This window comes from Dicentrarchus labrax, unplaced genomic scaffold, assembly GCF_905237075.1.
Source record: "Dicentrarchus labrax unplaced genomic scaffold, dlabrax2021, whole genome shotgun sequence".
Lineage (NCBI taxonomy): Eukaryota > Metazoa > Chordata > Actinopteri > Moronidae > Dicentrarchus > Dicentrarchus labrax.
The window spans coordinates 13,391,303-13,410,182 of NW_026136718.1; the positions used below are offsets into that span (position 1 = coordinate 13,391,303).

General features: G+C 40.6%; 1 protein-coding gene across 6 annotated transcripts in view; it reads right to left on the minus strand.

Annotated features, from left to right (window-relative positions):
• Positions 1-22: 22 nt before the first annotated feature.
• The window catches only part of rubcn (rubicon autophagy regulator), a 22,564-nt gene continuing 3,706 nt past the window's right edge, over positions 23-18,880 (minus strand). The window contains exons 4-22 of one of the 6 annotated variants that reach the window (XM_051375887.1): positions 17,421-17,580; positions 17,071-17,177; positions 16,651-16,876; positions 15,551-15,976; positions 14,745-14,792; positions 14,005-14,097; positions 13,352-13,467; positions 12,873-13,071; positions 12,335-12,442; positions 11,555-11,629; positions 8,773-8,833; positions 8,486-8,618; positions 8,188-8,333; positions 7,567-7,631; positions 7,115-7,353; positions 6,211-6,272; positions 5,936-6,089; positions 5,639-5,732; positions 23-2,776 (exon numbers count right to left, since the gene is read on the minus strand). In XM_051375887.1, the coding sequence (XP_051231847.1) occupies positions 2,640-2,776; positions 5,639-5,732; positions 5,936-6,089; positions 6,211-6,272; positions 7,115-7,353; positions 7,567-7,631; positions 8,188-8,333; positions 8,486-8,618; positions 8,773-8,833; positions 11,555-11,629; positions 12,335-12,442; positions 12,873-13,071; positions 13,352-13,467; positions 14,005-14,097; positions 14,745-14,792; positions 15,551-15,976; positions 16,651-16,876; positions 17,071-17,177; positions 17,421-17,580 (2,649 nt within the window). In that variant the 3' untranslated portion in view covers positions 23-2,639. Of the gene's footprint in view, positions 2,777-3,288; positions 5,733-5,935; positions 6,090-6,210; positions 6,273-7,114; positions 7,354-7,566; positions 7,632-8,187; positions 8,334-8,485; positions 8,619-8,772; positions 8,834-11,554; positions 11,630-12,334; positions 12,443-12,872; positions 13,072-13,351; positions 13,468-14,004; positions 14,098-14,744; positions 14,793-15,550; positions 15,977-16,650; positions 16,877-17,070; positions 17,178-17,420; positions 17,581-18,880 lie in introns of those variants that run through there. The other 5 variants (XM_051375889.1, XM_051375888.1, XM_051375883.1 and 2 more) reach the window with 5 other exon arrangements.

Consider the following 18,880-nt stretch of genomic DNA (forward strand, 5'->3'; position numbering starts at 1 on the left):
AAAAACAACAATAACTCTCATCAACAGTCTGGCCATTCTTTTATTGTCAACACAATTACAGAACAAAGGCAAATTAACACAAATAATAATCATATTAACAATAATTAACATTTTTAATAATAGACTTTAATCTGTAGTGCACTTTAAACCTCCGCACGCCTCCGTGTTAAAGGCAGTCCAAGGACAGTGTGCTGAGTTGAGGAGGCGTTTTCAGTGGAGTCGAGCAGTCACTTCATTCAGGAACCGCGAGCTAAAGAGTTCAGTGTTTCATTTAAAAAGCAGCCTGGTTAAAAACTAAAAGACGTGGGTGCAGTTTATCTCTGGAATATTGTCTGCCAGGGCTTAGGGACATAAATATCACATGTATTGCTTTAAGCAGTGTCTCATGAGAGTGTGTTCCTCTCATGAGGGACTGTACACATAAAGCAAAGTCTGTTGAGGATGGTACATACTCTGGAGCCTCATTCATGAAAAGGTCGGAATACATAAAATTGTATTTAGGACTAAAACGACCTTATTTCTGAAATGTTTGATTCAATCAATGGGTCGCATATTTGCCTTCCCACAACATTCTATCTATCATTAACTATGGCATGAATTTCATATATTCATACTCTGGTATAATGTAACCCACTATAGAGCCACTAATCAGACATTTGGTAATAAGCCCTAGATTTACAAAATAAAACTAACCTCACTTTTTTTTAAAAAGTCAGCCATAACGAGTGTAAAGTGTCTCTAAAGTTTGTACTAGAGCAGCGTGGCCAAACCTAAGGAGTCACCAAATGATTAAAAGTCTAAGAAAGAAAGAAAACAAAACATTTAGCTAAAGTTTTCTAAATGTATTTTCTTCTCGTCCAAGAGGATATTAATGCATTTTGATAATGATTTCGCTACACATTAAGAATTATAACTATCATCTACTAAACGTAGGCTCTTCTATGTTGGAATCACAATGTAGTGCAACCCAGGTGACAGGAGCTTCATTAAAAGAAACATAAAACATTTCACGGTGAAGGTTCACGTTCTTAGAAACGAACATGAGAAATCCCCCCCTAAGAGTGACGTCCCAGCTCACCCCTCCAACAACAACAGACAGGATCAGTGCAATTAACTTTACTCTCTCCATTATTCCAAAAACTACAACGTTAGAAAACAGGCAAGTGCTGATTAGGCTGGTGCCATTTGTGCATGGCTGCATGTACAGCAGGTAGACGTGTGCATACACACACACTCTCAATTCCACACGGCTTTTTTCTAGTAAAAACCCCCAACACACACACACACACACACACACACACACACACACACACACACACACACACACACACACACACACACACACACACACACACACACACACACACACACACACACACACACACACACACACACACACACACACACACACACACACACACACACACACACACACACACACACACACACACACACACACACACACACAGCAGGTTTCATTTAAAATATTTGCAACACTGACGCTGAAACCCCTTTCTGAAGTCCAGTCCATCTATAAATTCAACTCCACTAGCTCCACCAGTCTGAATTCATTGGTCCCAGAGGCACATAAGCATGGCTAAAATATCTTAAAACAGGACAGTTAGGAGCAGGGAAAAGAAAGGATTAGTTAAATATCTTCTATGTTATCAAATTCAAATAAAAACCTCAACTGAAGGGGAAGGGCTGCTCAAATACAGTAACTGTACTGAAAATCTTTTTACGTGCCATTTGATTATCTAAAAAAAAAGAAAAGAAAATCCTACCATTTTAGGCCTCAAAAACAAACTTCAGCTAAGCCAGTAGCCAAAAAAGAAAAAAAAATCCCAAGAGTTGAAGCAGTTGCCAGAAGCTGCAATTGTAGGATGGACAAATATCAAACTTGGGTAGAATAGTCTAAGTAAATACAAATTTTCCTGAATGACTTAAATCTCAAATATATTAGTTTTACCACAGAGGGACAAAGTGCCAAGAAGTTACTGCAACATGGCTAGGGTTTTTTCTCATAGTTAAATTTCTCATACAAAACAATTCTGTAAGTGTCGATTTTTTCCAGACTGTGTCACAAGGAAAAGGGGAAAAGGGGAATATTCTCAATTCAAAAATCAAACAAAAAAATATTTTAAAGCTTATTTTTGGAGAAATACAGGTTTGCCAGAATAACTGGCTAACTAACTAAATTTTTTACATCCACTAGGTGTTGCCAAAGTGCGAAAATGTTCAAATCCTACAATTTTACTTATGTGCGACGGAGCCATCTCTCCGCAAAAGTAGCTAAATGCTCAGTTTCCGATTCAAATATGACGCTGGCACACGCAAAACTACCGCTACTCACAGAGTAAAGTGCATGTGTGAAAGGGGCGTATCTTACACTAAATGCATCTGAAAATCAATATTAGCCATGTTCCAGCTGAAGACTCACATGACACCAACACTACTGGTGCCCTGATGTAGTAAAACCTGCACATCTGGCAATGTACTGAGATCAAAACATCTGTCTGCAGCAGGTATTGTCACCCAGGTCTGAGAGGACATGGAACGGAAAGAGAGGCGGTCAGTCACTACAATCATGGTCGCATTGTGCTCGTCTCCTTTTGTCTGAGTTTCTTCTGTTACCGGCACTAGGTCCCACCTCCTTCGTCCTCTTGTTCCTCCATGTTTTTGCGCGCCATCCTCTCTCTCCGCTCTGCCAGCCGCTGACAGCGAGGACAGTCTTTACCTGTCCGGAAGCAGCCGCGATGGTAACACGCATGGCACTCTGAAATGGGGAGGGGGGGGGGGACATCACAAAAACAAGGTTCAGTAATGCGACACTTCAAAGCCTTTCCAGAGCAAGCGTGTCATCTCAACAGAAGGAGATAACAGCTCCCATCTGCTAAACCAAACAATCCTGCAGTGTTCATGGAAATTAACCAGTTAAACCAGTTTGCTGACAGTGACGCGTGATGTTTCAACGGAACAGCCAATCACAAACAGACTTTGAGGGAGGCAGGGTGAGGAGCAGAGTATAAAAGACAGAAGTTAAAGGCAGCGAGGTAGACGGCGGGAGGAAGCAGGTATGTAAGGAAGCTGATATCCTGGGAAGCGCACACCACACCCTAAACCTGTTCAGACACTTCCCATTCTTCTAAAAGAGGCCAAAAAGTGCTTTAAAACTCTTCAATGCCTTAACTTATCTGCTCCAACAGATATTTATGACTACAATCCCTGATATTGTTTATGTGACAAAAAACATTTTTTTAATGAAAGACAGATAAAATGACAGGCAACTCAAATTCAAAAACAGTGTTTATTTCATATTTACATGAAGATGAAGCTTAAATAATAGCAGTGAGATGTAAAAGCAACTAAAAGCATAAATTAAAACATTCATTCTGACATGTCAGTGAGTCACCTGGAAAAATACAAGACATCCTTCAACAAAATTAAAAATAAAAAAAGCAACATGGCTTCAAAACAATCACAGATGAGGCAGCGTAACAACAGGCGCCGTTTCCTCTAAGCTGGAGGAAGAGTTTAAATGTCAATGAAACACTACCTCTGACTCGGAGAATGAACTACTCAGTGAAATCAGCTAAACTCGACTGGAACAAAAACGGACTCTTGTACTGGCTCAAGGGGAACAGACAACTCTTACAAATGTCCAAACTGAAATGTAAATGTAAATGTACTTTAATATCTCTGTGGCCAAGACAAAAGCAGTACAGAGCTCAGAGTCAAAGACAGGACACTAAACCACTGAAGACCATTTCAGTATCAGTCAACACCTCTGGAATCAAAGCCATAGGGCATCCACCACCGAACTGCAGCCAAATATCTACCCTCCACCACTTGTGCAACTGTGCCGAAAGCCAAACAGACACAAACACAGAGCCAAAGCCAAGAAACACCACTCTAGTGCAAAGAATGAGAACCGAATGAGAACGGCTGAAGAATGAGAAATGTTTCAAAACCAGCAGACGGTTGGAAATGGTGTGGAAAGTTTGATTAAAGAGGGAGACAGAAAAACAGAGGTAGGCCTGCACAATTCATTTGTTGTTGTTCTTACAACATCACAGAAAGCCATTTCTGCCGTAAGACGAGAAGATCGATAACACTCTCGAAAACATAGTATCGATTTTCTCATCTATCTGCAAAGCATGTAAGCATAGTTCCCAAAATATGGAACTATTCGGTTAATATAACTTAATAACTGTGACACCTGTTTACTGGTTATTGTAAAAATCTGTCAAAATATTCAGCAATGTGACTGTGGTTGGAATTGTGCAGCCCTACAAGGAAGAATCTACAGACCATAAACGCTGTTAAAAACATGTAAACAGTGAACTTTTCTTGATATGATTAGTGTAGCTAATCAGTTAACTGTTATCAATCAGTCATTAGTATCAGGACAAATACAAGCTACTGTTTTATCCTCTGATCATGTTCACTAGGTCTTAAGGGTTCCTTACCGTTTGCAGCTTGAAATACTGTTTCTCTTTAAATTGCTCTTACTTCTGTCCTCCATCTTTCTCTATGTCATCTTTCTCTATGTCATCTATCTCTATGTCATCTATCTCTATGTCATCTATCTCAGCACTCTCTCTGCCCTCTGCCCCTTCCCTGATCTTCCTGCCTCTGTTTACCCTCCTTGCTTTGCGAGTTTTACGACCTCTCCAGGTAGTCTGGGTAATGATTGCTGGCAGTTCCTCATCAGTATCCATCTCTCTTTTTCCATCACTCTCCCCACTTCTATCCTCCTCCTCTTCCCCCCTGCTCCTCGCTCTGGACAAAATAGCTGATAGATGACGAGGTTTAAACAATTTCCCAAATGTAAATTTCTCCACGTTTTCTGCACCAGGTTTTTCAGTTTCAGCTGTTTGGTCTTTTTCTGAAATGTCATCATTCTCCCCGACCTCCCAACTGGCTCTTCCTTCCTGCTTAGTTCCTGTGACTTTCCCCAAACATCTTTTTTCTTCCTCTTTCACTTCTGTCGTCGCTTCGTCCTCTATTTCTATTTTTGAGAAACCCTTGGTAAGACTTGCGAATCCTGACATCTTCCAACGTCCTTTCCTCTCTTGTCCTACTTCATCTAGACTTTCCAAGCTGCTGCATGTTTCACTGTCACTTCTGTCTCCTTTGGAGATGCTCTTCTTTAGTCTGTCTATGTGAAGAACCTTTAATAAGTTCACCTTTTCCCTTTTTGCAAGACCATCTCCCTTTTCCTTACTCTTTGCCTTATATACCTCCCTGTGTTTGCCATTTCCTCTCTCTTCTCCTCTTTTATTGCACTTTGTCTCCTCCTCTCTCTCTGGTTCTGTCCCTCTTATCATCTCCTGCTCTTCCTCATTGCTTTTATTCCAAGAGAAAGCTTTCACCAGTTTTCCAGGAGCGAAAGCTTGAAATACCCCCCCTCTTCCCTGTCTCTTTTCTGCTGTGTCAGCCCTTTCTTTCGCCCCTTCATTCACATCTAGCTGTAAATCCTCCTCCCCTCCCTCCCCCTCTCTCCTGTCTTTGGAGAGGGCCTTTGCCAGCCTACGAGCTTTGGGGATATTCCAGTCTCTCCAGGTAAGTGGAATGGAGAGGTTGGGGGAGGGGGCTCTCGAGCCGCCCAGGCCTGCCACGAGTAGAGAGGGCTCACCTTCGCAGCGCTGGCACTTGTTAAGCTGGAAGGGGAAGATGATGTCTTTTTCGTTGCCACAGAACTCGCACACAAAACCCTTTGCCTGGCACAGCTGGGGGAGATCGAGGCCAAAGTGAGAGAAAAAAAAAAACAGACATTTGATTTAGCTGCAAATCTCCGGTTATTTGCTGACATTACAACAGTTCCTGATACGTTAGGATAACCCACTTCCTACTTCTTGTTTTAGTGTGTTTTATCACTGCAATAGACTAACTGGATAAGCTCTCCATGATAAAAAGAGAACGGTTATCTTACCACACAGCCAGCTACGTGCATGGTACCAAGTTTAAGCAGCTCTTTCATTCGGGGAGCCAGATCACCGTTGCGCACAGCGGTGAGGTCATTGAGGGAAAATAGGTGAAGGTCTTCTGTCAGGTGACCTGGTAGGCTGTCGAACTGGTCCAGCACCCTGAGGGACACAGACACACACAGACACAGACACACAGACACACACACACACGAAGGATGTTATACTTTTGTGCACACAAGATTTTGATAAGATTATGAAACTAAAAAAGCAGACATCTTACTCTTTAGCAAAGCGACAGGTCTTGAAGAGATTTTTCATGTGAAACAGCTGCACCCTCAAAACCTAAACAATAACAACATGGAGAAAACATAATCTTGTTACTTTAATATACTGTACAGTAACAGAAACACACAGCTTTGCAGTTGAATGCATGTTGGAAGGAAGAGGGAGGCCAGGTTCAGTTATTACATTTAAGTGTTTCAGTGTCCCTGCCAGCTGATTGAGGTCTGAATGTCTCCTCGTTCTATTTCCCAGTAGGTAAAAGCTGTCTTGACACACTTTTCTACAATTGTGTATGATTGTATCCATCAATGAAAGTGTATTCTTGCTCTTTCAGCACAATTCTGTCTAATCATATAATTTAAATCACACTGTTAAAATTAAGTTAGTGCACACCAAAAGTAATTAGATTGAATATTACATTTTGTGTTTATAGACTAACAACCAAAAGCCCAGAGAATACATTACTCATGTGACTGCTTTGGTCTGCTGTATAATTAAACTCTAATACTTAAAGTACTGTATGTGTCACACAGTCTTGCACTAATGTCGGCTACTGAGGGAATTAGATTAAGTTTATTTCTCAGTATCACCTCACTGTTTGTTGTCATTAGCATAAATGGTTCTATTCATTCTGGTTTTCCACACAGATAATTTGAGTATTTCAAGCAGCAAAATAAGTCACAAGTTCAGGGTCACCCTATTATAATTAGGATAATTCATGTTCAAAGAACGCAGTACCATTTTAAATGACACAATCATCAGTTTATCAGACAGAACTGAAAATGGTTGTTTTGGTTGGATTCCCACTAGTTACTGGGGGGAAAAAAAACTTAACATAGCCAGAATTTTGAACCCTCTGGTTAATGTGGAATTTCCCATCCCGCTGCTGCCTCTGTGCTCACCCTGACAGTCTCCAGAGCTTTAAACTTCTTGTACAGGCCACTGTTGATGTCGTTGGGGTTGAACAGCGGGTCTCCCGCGATCTTGCTCAGCAGGTCCCGGGCAAAGTTGCTGACATAGTATTTGCTGAAGTCCCACTTCCTCAGTACTCGGCCAGGAACCACCGCCTGGGCGTTCTCATGGCAGCACTGGCAGAAGTAACGGCCGAGGTATTCACAGTAACGCATTCGCTTGATATAATCTGAAGTGTGGAGAGGCAGAAGAAACAAAAGGGGGGGTGATACTGTGTCTGAGAACAAAAATCTCTGCATAGCATTTCTACACATAAAAGGGAAATGCCACAAAGTTGGGAAAAAAGTCTTATAGTTGCACACAAAAAAAACAAGAACTGAAACTGAATGTAAACAGACTTTTGTTTGATTAATAGAGATGTGTACTTCTGTACTAGTCATACCTGGGTCAATGCGGGTGCCACAGCCAGCGCAGCGGTAGTTTTGTTTAGCCACAACTATCTTCCTCCTGACAGGGAAAAAAAAGTCACAACAACAAAGATTAAACAAAGGACAAAGAGCGAGGACAGTGGGCAAAAATAAACATCTTGCAGAGCTCAAAACATGTTACATTACAGCCACTTATGTCGGTCTTTTGTTCTGTGTGTGCGAATGTGAAAGCTTGTAGATGTCTGCGTGATTTGTGCCGTCAGAAGCAATAAATAAGCATGAATAAATATTTGCAATTTTTCAAGCAACATCTCCTTGGGCCTTTTCGGGAAGCTGTATCTGATGTGGATGCCAAACCGGAGAGGAAAGACTTAAAGTTTTGCTCCAAGGTCTTGCTGTCTCCACATAGTTATTATAAGAGGTGTTACATAAAGAGATTAAGCCTACAGCCGTTTCTGAACCAGAAAAGCCTCAATCATTTAAAATGCTTTAGGCTCACCGAGTCAATTCTACTGTAATTTGCATTTCATTAGCAAATATTTACGCCAACTCTGTGGTATTTGTCATGAAAGAGATAACAAGTGATGACAAGTGAATGGCAGATTAAACCGAGGTAAAACCTGGTGTGGACTCACTTTGGAGCGGGATGAATATTGAAGATGATCTGCGGTCGGGGCGGCGCCCACTCTAGGTTTCCTCGAACCCGAATCCTCAGCTTGTAGATGTCGGCGTGTTCGCCATCATCAGGCGAGATCGGCAAAGAGTCAGGTATGGGCAGCAGCTAGGAGAGAGCGAAGATGCTGAGTGAATTCAAAGTTCAGTTCTGTTGTGTGAATAACAGGAAGTACATTTGGAAGAGTCCCAAATACTCCACATTAAGTTTTTACCTTTTAATCTTATTGTATGTTCAGTGCCATGTGTAAGATGCTGTACCTTCTGTGGAGCGTCGTGTTCTGGGACCAGCCAGTCGAGCTCAGAGGCTGCAGGAAGCTGCATGCCCTCAAACTGCCTGAGTAAACCCATGGCTACTGACTCAGCTGAGTTAGACTGGAGGAAGGATGGAGAGCTGAAAAAGGAGGACAGAATATACAATATTATTTTAGAAATATGTGTTTCTCTTTAGCGGACATAAAATCCCCAATGTGGTTCATATTAACTGCTAATTCTTTTAAAATTTAAATGAAGGTCTCTGATGAAGGGAAACAGGAAATGTTACTTACATGGACTCTGAACTGAGAAAAGACCTGCCGCTGGAGCTTACGCTGCGCTTAATGTCTGCATCTGGAAGACAAAGCAATTGTAAACTAAAAGAGATTTAACTCCTTAGGAGCAGTGTATTAGTTGTATCCACCAGCCATAGATACTTGCTTAATACTTGTATAATAATATCAAATTTTTATGATTTGTTCAATTGGAAATACTGTTAACTGTAAGACGGGATGAATTTGTCTGGAACAAACTTCCAAAGCAAAATTAAGCAGCAGTTGGCTGGTGGATGGCATTCATTTTTCCACAAATGGCACTATTTGCTACAGCTAAGCAACTTTTTTTGTTTAAAGAAAAATGTGATTAGGGACACACAAAAAAAAAAAAAAAAAAAAAACTCTCCTTAAAGATACAGAACTAAAAGTCCCTAAAAGCCAAATCACATCTCTGATTAAATTCAAGCATGTTTTAAATGTAATTTAGCAGGTAGCATGCAGGAAAGCCAGAGATTCAAAGGCAGAGCATTGCTACCACATATGCTAACACTCAACAAACAACATGTAAGCAAAGACATTAAGCAGCACAGGTTTGGTAGAATAGAAGAAATGCCTGTATGAATTCTTGTATGAACAGCTTCTTGCTATCAGAAGATCAACATTCTTGTTAATTCATGTAAAACATTGGTTAGATCCAGAAAGCTTCTGGGTTTCAATCAGTCAAAGTCCAAAATCTGTTTGAGCAAGTTAGTCAGCTGCAGGGTTCAACAACTGCCTTTGGCTGTTTATGTGCTAAAATTGTTAAAATTGGAATGATTGTAAAAAAAAATACAAAATAAAAATATATAAATCAATAAGTTCTTGCATAAACACTAATCAGATTGGCTATAGCATTGGTCTGTGTGAATATCATCGGCCTGCACTTACAGTTCAATACTACAGGCACAGGAGGATGTTCATCAGTGGCACACAGCAACAAGCAGATAAGAGCAGAAAGGGCACAGTGATGATTTTTGGTGATTTTGTATAATGCATAACTGCAGCACAGTCAGTGCAGAGTAACTGAGCTTGAGAGGAATATTTGATCACTGGCATTAGGCAAGAATGCTGTTACAGTAACTTTCAATTCGTATTTTCAGCTAATCAGTACTAAAATGCAATCACAGACATGATTTAGGTTTAAATTCAATAGGATTAAGATTAGGTTGAAGGATTTTGGTTAAATTTAAGTTAAGTTATTTATTTTGAATAAGGGATGTAATTATGTGTAAATCATTTGGGATTATTAGGCTAGATGCATTCAATGTTCTTTTCATTAAGCTGAAACAGTTGAACATAAACAGAAAAATGTATCACTTAATGCAGGAAAACGTGACATTTTTATCAACATCACAATATCACCATGACCAAAATCCAAAGAGCAATATCTGGTCTTATACTGCCTCACAATGTGATATTTGTATGTTGTCCAACTGTAATTACTCATGTTTATAGACCGTTTCATACAAATCAGCCAGTGGGCTGCTGATAAAATGATCACTTTGCCATCACATTCTGCCATCAGCAGTCATACAAAGTACCCCGTTTTTTAGAGACAACTAATATTGACTTCACAATTTGAAAAGAACACCAAGGTGGAATGATGTGTGTGTGACAGCAATCACACCTCATTCTCACTGGAGTCGCCTTGGAGATTATATGAATAATGGGGTGGGGATGAATAGATGAATTAATCAAGTTAATAATCCCTGTAGCTACAGACGCCACAGAATGAAACTAAACTCTGACACGTACAGGCACATTTATCCAACCGCACCACCAAAACCCTGGAGCACTGAGCAACAAGCAACAACACAAACAGCCAAGTGCACAATTCAGCTGAGGCGAGGAGGCAGCTGGACCGACTCCAAACTGAAAACCTGCTAAGACACATTTTTTGTAGGATACTGGAAAGCCATACAAGGAAAAAAGATCTTTTTCATCTGAATAACACGGTCACTGATTACAAAGACAAAGGGTGAAAACATCTTAACTGATTACCCTCCTGGTAAAGACTAAAATGGTTTTAAATTGAAGTAGTTGGCCTCAGGATGGTGTTTATTACCAACTTTTACAAATTTCAAATTAATGCACCAGTACTGGATCATCTTCCCATCTTTTGACAATCATACAGATATCTTCTGTCCAAAAACATGTATATTTTCAGCTACTTGTGATTCTTCAATAGACTCCCTTTGGGCTAAACAATTTTAAATTAGTAAATCAACCCAATATTAAATGTTAGTAATGTTGGTCTTACTGTTAATTTAAAAATAATTCTTTAGTTATGCTTTTGTGAAAACAGTTTGTATAGTACTTTGGCCATCATTTTAGCAGTTCTCATTCCCTTTTTTTCAGGCTGGTTTTGCATGACCTCAAGTGCAAATACATACAGTCATGCAGAATCAAAAGTGAAAGTCAGTCCATGGATTTACTAAAAAGTAATAATATATATATATATATATATATATATATTATTGGTATTCTAAGTGTCTTCAACTCACTGAGAGTTGTGTACACTGGAAGATTTGTGCAAAACCAATCAGTATGATTAAATAAAGATAAAAAAAAAATGTGCGATAAAGAACTAAAAATGGTGGAGTTATGGTTGAAGTGCCACCCAGTTTAGCAGAAGGGACTAAAAGACGCAAAATTCTCAGTTTGGATTGGAGCCATTAGCCTCCTCCCAGAGGAGCACCGCCACAGTAAACAGTCTGTATGTAGCTGTGGAGCCTCGTCCACCCGTCCAGCCTTTAGATACCTGAGAAGAGGGAGGCGAGTGACAGGGAGAGGCCGTTCTGAGACACCGCCAGCAGGGACTGACCCTCACAGCCATCTGAGAGACAGAAACTAACACTCAGCACAACCGTCACCACAAGCACAAACATTTTCAACACTCCACAGAGCTGTGTGTCAGTGTCACAGGCAGAACAGTACAGTATACTGCACTGATACAGTACATGTGGAAGTCATGCAGTTATACAGCCCCAAGATACAACAAACTTTGTGTGCTCACACCGCAGTACTGAGAATTGCAGTTATACACAAATACAAAGTACATGCACATTTGAAAACCCATAACCCATGTTAATAGTATCAAAGCAATCCATGTTCGGATATATTTTTATGTTAGTGACTATTAGTCTCTTGTGTTACCATTTGTCACACAAAACAGAAATTGACATCTATTCAATCAAAATGTCTCAAAATGACTTAGTGAACACTGCCTGGAACATACCAGAAGCTTTTCCAGATCAAACAACCCTTATCAGGACCATATAAATCCTTCATTTGCCAACTCACATGACTGTAAGGTCTGTGACGCCAATGAAACCATTTCACTAACACTACAGACTACCATTCTGTGACTTTTGTACTCAGGCCTCCATGTTTATGGTCCATGGTAAAGCATGACATGCTCGGTGAGCAACATGAAGAAAGTGTGGTAATGAGGTTATGAATTATGACCAGAACAAAAACAGACTCATTCACACAGACAAATGATAAATCTTCAGAAGCTTCCCTCATTTCCTCTCTCTACCTTGTAGTTCGCACTCCTCCACCTCCTCAGCTGAGCCAGAGTCAGACAGGCCCTGGCAGGAGTCCTGAGAGCTCCTCCTGGATCCACCGCTGTCAGTGGAGTGGAAAACTGCAGAGGAGGAATGAGACAAGGGGCAAAACAAAGAATGAGAAACATAAATAAAGAACAGAAATCAACTGTAGCAAATGCCACATTGATGCAGTGAGGTTAGTCTACTGAGGTAGTTGAAAGACTTGAGACCCAAATTGGTGAACTACATGTCATGGATTGTCTTAACTAATCATATACAATATATTAATGGACATGGCTAAAAGTACACATACCAAACCAAATCACAGCGAACCTGGCACCACAATTTTTGAGTAAGTAGCTCTAATAATCTAGTGATTATTATATCTGAAAATATATTTTTGAAAGTTACTAGGACTATATTTTCTACAAATGTCTAGTAATTGAAAGCACATGTATGTATTTGTAAGTGATCAACTAATAATTTCTTAGTCAATGTAGAATCATATAAAGAAAAACGTTGCCTTACTGTGCTGGGAGGCGGCGCAGGGCGGCAGACGGCTGCGTCGGATCTGTTGCCTACGCAGGCGGATCTTCTGTTTGAGCTGCTGAATCTCACAGTCGCTGTCTCCCTCCTCCTCGCCTTCCTCCTCCTGACGCCGCAGGTTGTACTTCATCAGCTCGATGGCAGCAATAAGGGACTCGGAAATGCTGAAATGAGCGTTCTCCTACAGAAGACAGGGAAAATATGAATCAAGCAGAAACTAAGTCTAACTTTTAAGTCATCCAACATAATAAGTTCAACATTATACCTTTTCGAAAGCTTTTATTATCAGCTTTTGCAGAATTTTGGTAGTAAGTTCTTTTAAATACAAATTTGCATATGTAAAGCTTTTTGAACTGCAACACTTTGTAAAGTTAATGATTGATTGATTGGCTGATCAAAAGATCAAAATATCAAAAGACTAGTTAGAATTAGTCATGAGTTCAAATTGACCAACTCCTGACCTTTTCCAGGTCAGCACAGCTGCCAAAGTCCTGCTCTGACAGGTAGCTGATGAGGCTCTGACCCTCCGACGGCTTCCTGAACATACCATCTGAAATGCTGCTGCACTGGGACCCATCTGAAGACACAAAAACACAGAAAAATGTGTGACACCAATACACAAAACAGAAACAGTAAAGACAAATTGTAATGTTTTCATGTATTAATGCATTATTTAATTTGTTATTTAATCTGTCACGTCATAGAAACTGAACAAAATAAAATGCTCTAAGTTTGCCAAAATCCAACTGCACGCTATTATCTAAACCATAAAGACGCAGATGCAGTGAGTCAGATAAGCAGAATTTCACTATAAATACTGTGTCCAATAAAACATCAACCTTTCTATGATCTTCCTGCTCAGGTCCAGAGTGTCACATTTATAGATCAGCTGACGCGCTTGCTACATTCACATTCAGGAACTGAAAACTCAATTTTCTTCAAGAAACATTTCAGCTTGCCTGTCCAACTCCCTCCCATATTTTCTCACATTAACATCTAACAATCCCAGAATAAAAGTTTAATCTACTATTGCAATAATTTGTAAGTGCAACAGGATCTACAACATCAATGTAAAAGCAGAAAAGTCCTGCAAAGTGAAAATCGGAAAACTCACGGGACTCCATGTAGAGGGAACTGGGGGTGCTGGCATCGCTGTGCTGAGGTGAGAAAGGGCTGTAGTCCTTCATACAGCCATCCACTGCCGATTCTGAGAGACAAATAGTGCACGGCCTCTTATCACCTAATTGCCAGAGTCACTAAAATAAACACTTCAATTCTTTAAAATTGATGCGAACATGCATCATTATTCATACACAAAGCAGGTTAAAGGCTTTTTTGACTTTATCTTTGTCTTTGTGTCAAACAATCAATACAATCTATGGAGATGATTCATTTTATTGCATGCAGAAACAAAAACATGACTGCTGACCTTTGTAAGGATTATGACTTGAATTAGTGATGTAGATATTCAGAAGTGATACATATCTATTTATACATTGGTAGAGTAAAATCTTGTACGTACACCCATCAGGGATCATGATCTACACACAGTTTATATGTAACTTCTATGATAATTTAAATAAAACCCTGATAGGTAATTCAAAAAATGTGTGTATGAAGAAAAACTAGCACAACAACAAAAGAGATCAGTCATGGCTTCATCATATCAATTTGACCTCAGTAACAAATAACAAAAACTGTTTAAACACAAATGTCAAACACCAAAATTATGAGCTGAAGACAAGACTTGAAATGAGAAGGATGGAGCGCGTTCATCAGCATGCAGGGGGAATAAGAAAACAGGGGTGGGAGGGGGGGTCAAATGATGGAGCACAGTGGAACTGCACTGCCAACCTGCTACCGGATCTTCTATTATTATGGTGATTTTTCGGTGGCCCCCTCCTTTGCGCAAACAGTAGAAAGAGAGAGGGGAAAAAGAGATAGAGCATAAAGAGAGAAAGTTACCTCAAGCCAAGAAGAATAGAGATGTTGATTCGAAAAACATTGAAAACCATCAGACAGGAAGTGAGCACCTTCCGAGAAAGAAAGTGGCCTACCCACATCTTACAGAGCTATAAATACACACAGACTATGTAGGTGCACCCAAATCTAAATCTCACCTTCATTTTATGCAAACATGCAAGAAAAGGAATACTTAACCAGGGATGTTTCCATCACCTGCAGGAAGCTGAAGGCTCAGGCTAAAGTAATAAATTCCCAGACATTATGAAAATTTAAGCCTGTAGACATGCAGCACACTGAGGATTGAGGAAGAAATAAACCCCCTAATAACTGTGAAAAGCTGCAGTTCACCACTATAGTAAATATGCCGTATATTTACTTTCATGTAACTGCTCTAGGATACCATCCTGATTACACATCAAGAAGGTAAAACTGGACTAGATGCTCAATCATATCTGCTGCAGATTGAACATGAATTATACAGTTTTACTGCACAAATACTTGTGCTTCCAAGATATTTAAGCTAACTTGTTAGCAGACTTTTTGAGGTCTCTCTGATGCTGGAGAAATATTAAGTCTTCAATGAACCTATTTAAAATAAGAAATGAATACAGTTGCTTGTCAACCACTTCTTTGTGAAGTTTTGTTAGCCCCAGCGATTGTCATACAGCTATCGGTTGATGTCCAAGTTTACTTACCGTTCCTGAGTTTCTGATGGATGCCCGTGTCAGAAAAAGAGCGTGTGTGTCCTTGGGACCCCCGACCCGGCCCCCTCTGACCCTCTGAAAAAGATGAGCGCCTCGGTGGAGGTGGAACCACGGAACCCTGTTGCAGGGACTTTTGCTGGGTCTCGCCCTGGTCACTGCTGTGGGTGGAGCTTCGAGAATCACGCCGACTGCGTTGCCCCAGGTTACCAATAGCCAGGTACTCCGGACCGTCGTCATACTCGCCATCACCAGAGTCCCCAGCCTCAGGCTGAAGGGAGGTGGGCGAGGGGGACTCTGTGAGGGATATGCAAGGGACAGGGACAGGGCCAGGAGGGGGCGTCACACCCCGCTCACTCTCCCCAGGCCTGGACACACACACCCAGGGAGCTCCCACGCTGCTGGCTGGAGAGGTAGTGTCTGCAAAACAATAGATTCAACAATAGAAAGGGCCTGCTTCTCTGTCACTCCCTTTTCAATTGCTCACACTTTGCTGAGGGCTTGCTTACAGATCAAAAAGTAACAATCATGTTATAATGTGTTTAGGAAAACCACTCAAAAACAGTTTTATTCATTTTTGTGTGTACAGCTCGTTCGGGACATTGAGTTTAGGAGGATGTATCAACACATTCTTCAATAACTGACCTTGTTTAAAAACAATCAGGCCTCTGTATGGTTAAGTCAGTCAGTCTATTCACATCCAAACTGTAGTGCATTCATAGTGCCATCCCCCCACGCCGCCCCTTGTAGCCCTGTATGTACTGACTACAGAATAGTGACCATTTTCCTTCATTTGATTCGTGTATAACCCTAAAATCTTTGACTAGAGACAACATGATGTCTGTTCCACGCTGTTTTCTGGGATCTGAAATCTTTTTGTGGAAGGACCTTGAAGAATTTCTGTTCTTAAAATCAACCACAAACCTAGATGTGGCAAAATACAAAGAACAAAGTTCCACATTTTAACCCCCATGACCCAAACTGGTTAAGCATTCAGCTAAATAGGAGGAAACTATACATAAAAAGCATAATATGAATAAATCCACAAAACCCATTTGAAAACTACATTTGTCACCCCTCCACCCTCTCCTCACTTGTGCTGTTGCTGTTTTGGGATCCGACTCCCATAGTGTTCCCAGAGTTGTGGCTGGTGGCAACTGCCTCTCTGAGGGAGCAGTTGGAGGTGGTGAGTCTGCGATTTAGAGAGTCTCCTCTGAGAGCTGAGTCAGCGCTCCTCCAAGCCCCTCCAGACCCTGGCAACACACACAGGCTCTGGCTCTTCAACAGGCCCAGACACGGTGGGCCCTTTAGAGGGGACAGCTGGTGGGTGACAAGGAAGAGATAAAACAGGGTAAGGTTAAATCTCAAATGCCCCCCCCTAAAATTGTGAGAACACAGCGACAAAACAAAAAATGGAAAACACAAGTAATAACACATATAAACATTAACAACAAAATAATAATGGATGAGATATAAATGCAGTTAAGTAGAACGACTTTATTCACAAGACCCACCCCAACAGTGTCTACTTGGGCCAGTAGTTTGGGGTTATTCTGCTCCACAGCTTCCAGACACTGGAACATGGCGGTCACATGGGGCTCACTCAGCAGAAAGGCATCATCTGAAAGGAAGAGACGAGGGGAAATAAACAAAAAGGGGTTAGAGAAGATAAGATAATGAGAGATGTGATAAATGAATAGGACATGAGTGCAGACACAAGGAGAAAAGTGAAAGAGAGGAGAGAAAGTCAAACAGAAACAGAGAATGAGGGAACTGAGTAACAAAAAAAGAGTCATTTCAGCTGCTTCTTATTTTATTTTAAACTTCAGACAGACGTCTTCTGGACCCTTACTGTGAAACTCACCATTATAGTATTTACGCGTATGTCCCAGATGCCGGAGCAGAGGTCGGAGTTGAGCCGACAGCATGTGAACCTGTAAGCTGTGAAGTAGCCAGCGCTCGGCCTTATAGCTTTCACCAGCACTCTTCATCCCGCTGCTGAGCACCGGCTCCAGTTGGCTGAACTGAGGACGGAGAGGGAGAAAGAGAGAGAAAGAAAGAAATGTTAAGCATGTTGTGAGAAGAGAGGTAGATGGGAAAGACGTTGACAGGGGTGCAAACAAAAACAAATGTTAGTTATTTGAATATAAAGATATTTTAAATGTTTTTTACAACATTGAAACTAATAAAATGTCACTTTTTCTTTGTCCACACATTTTTTTTTAAGTTAAATAGCATGACAGCCACTATCATGGGATCCTGTTTACTCCAAATATATTGCTGCTTGTGTGCAGCCCAATTAAATATGATATTCTATCTATTCGTCTAAAAAAACTGTGTGAACGGTGAATAGGCTTGACAGTCTAAGCAGAGTGAGCAACGCCTGGAATGAGGAGTGAGAAAACAACATATCAGCACAGATCCCGGAGACAGCGGACCATATATCAACAACCAGTCGTCACATGATGATTACATCATGGCCGAGCTTGCTGTAAGCCCTGTAGGTCAGAAATAGAGAGAGTAATGAAGATAATTAGATTCCATCTACTCCTAAGCCCTTTGTTGTTGTAGTCACAACAATTGAAAGAGGCAACTGGGGTTGAAGGGTGACCGGTCTCCACAACACAAAAACATTGTACATTACAACTTAAGAAAAGAAGGAACTATTGTTTTTGTCTGGCAGACAGACAAAGTGCGTTTATTTTCACAGTCGAACACAATTTAACATGAGGATTAGTTTCCTGCCGCAGTGCCTGGTACAGCCAACACACTGCCAATGCTAATATGAAAATGTATCAGTACATGGATAATACACATTGCTAACAGCCTGGCGACTATGCTTTCACAAGTAAATCAGCAGTTGAAGTGAAATAAAATGCATCATTTGTTGTCTGTCAATATAAATTGCAGAACTGAAACATATCACACCCAACTTAAAGTATATGTGGAATCTGAAAAGGTTCACAGAATTTCATACACTATTTTAAGCTTTGAAACAAACCAAGCAAAAAGATGACTCGTGGTTCGGAGATAAATACAACTGCTGTGCAAAAACTGATAACAACCAGGGCAGAAATTAGCATGGTGACATTTTCAAAAAGGAATTATGTGGCTTATCACATGTGGCTCGTCAGCTTTGCAAGTCAGTGATTATTTTTCCTTTATGTTCAAGAGCAACACTACTAGCCCTAATCACTGATACAGACTGCTTAACAGTGACTATTATTTCTTTAGTTGGTGGAAACCTGGCTGAGATTATGGGTACCACATATTACCTAAATCTTCTGGAAACCTGATAAAAACTGTACTTCAAAGTATGTGCAC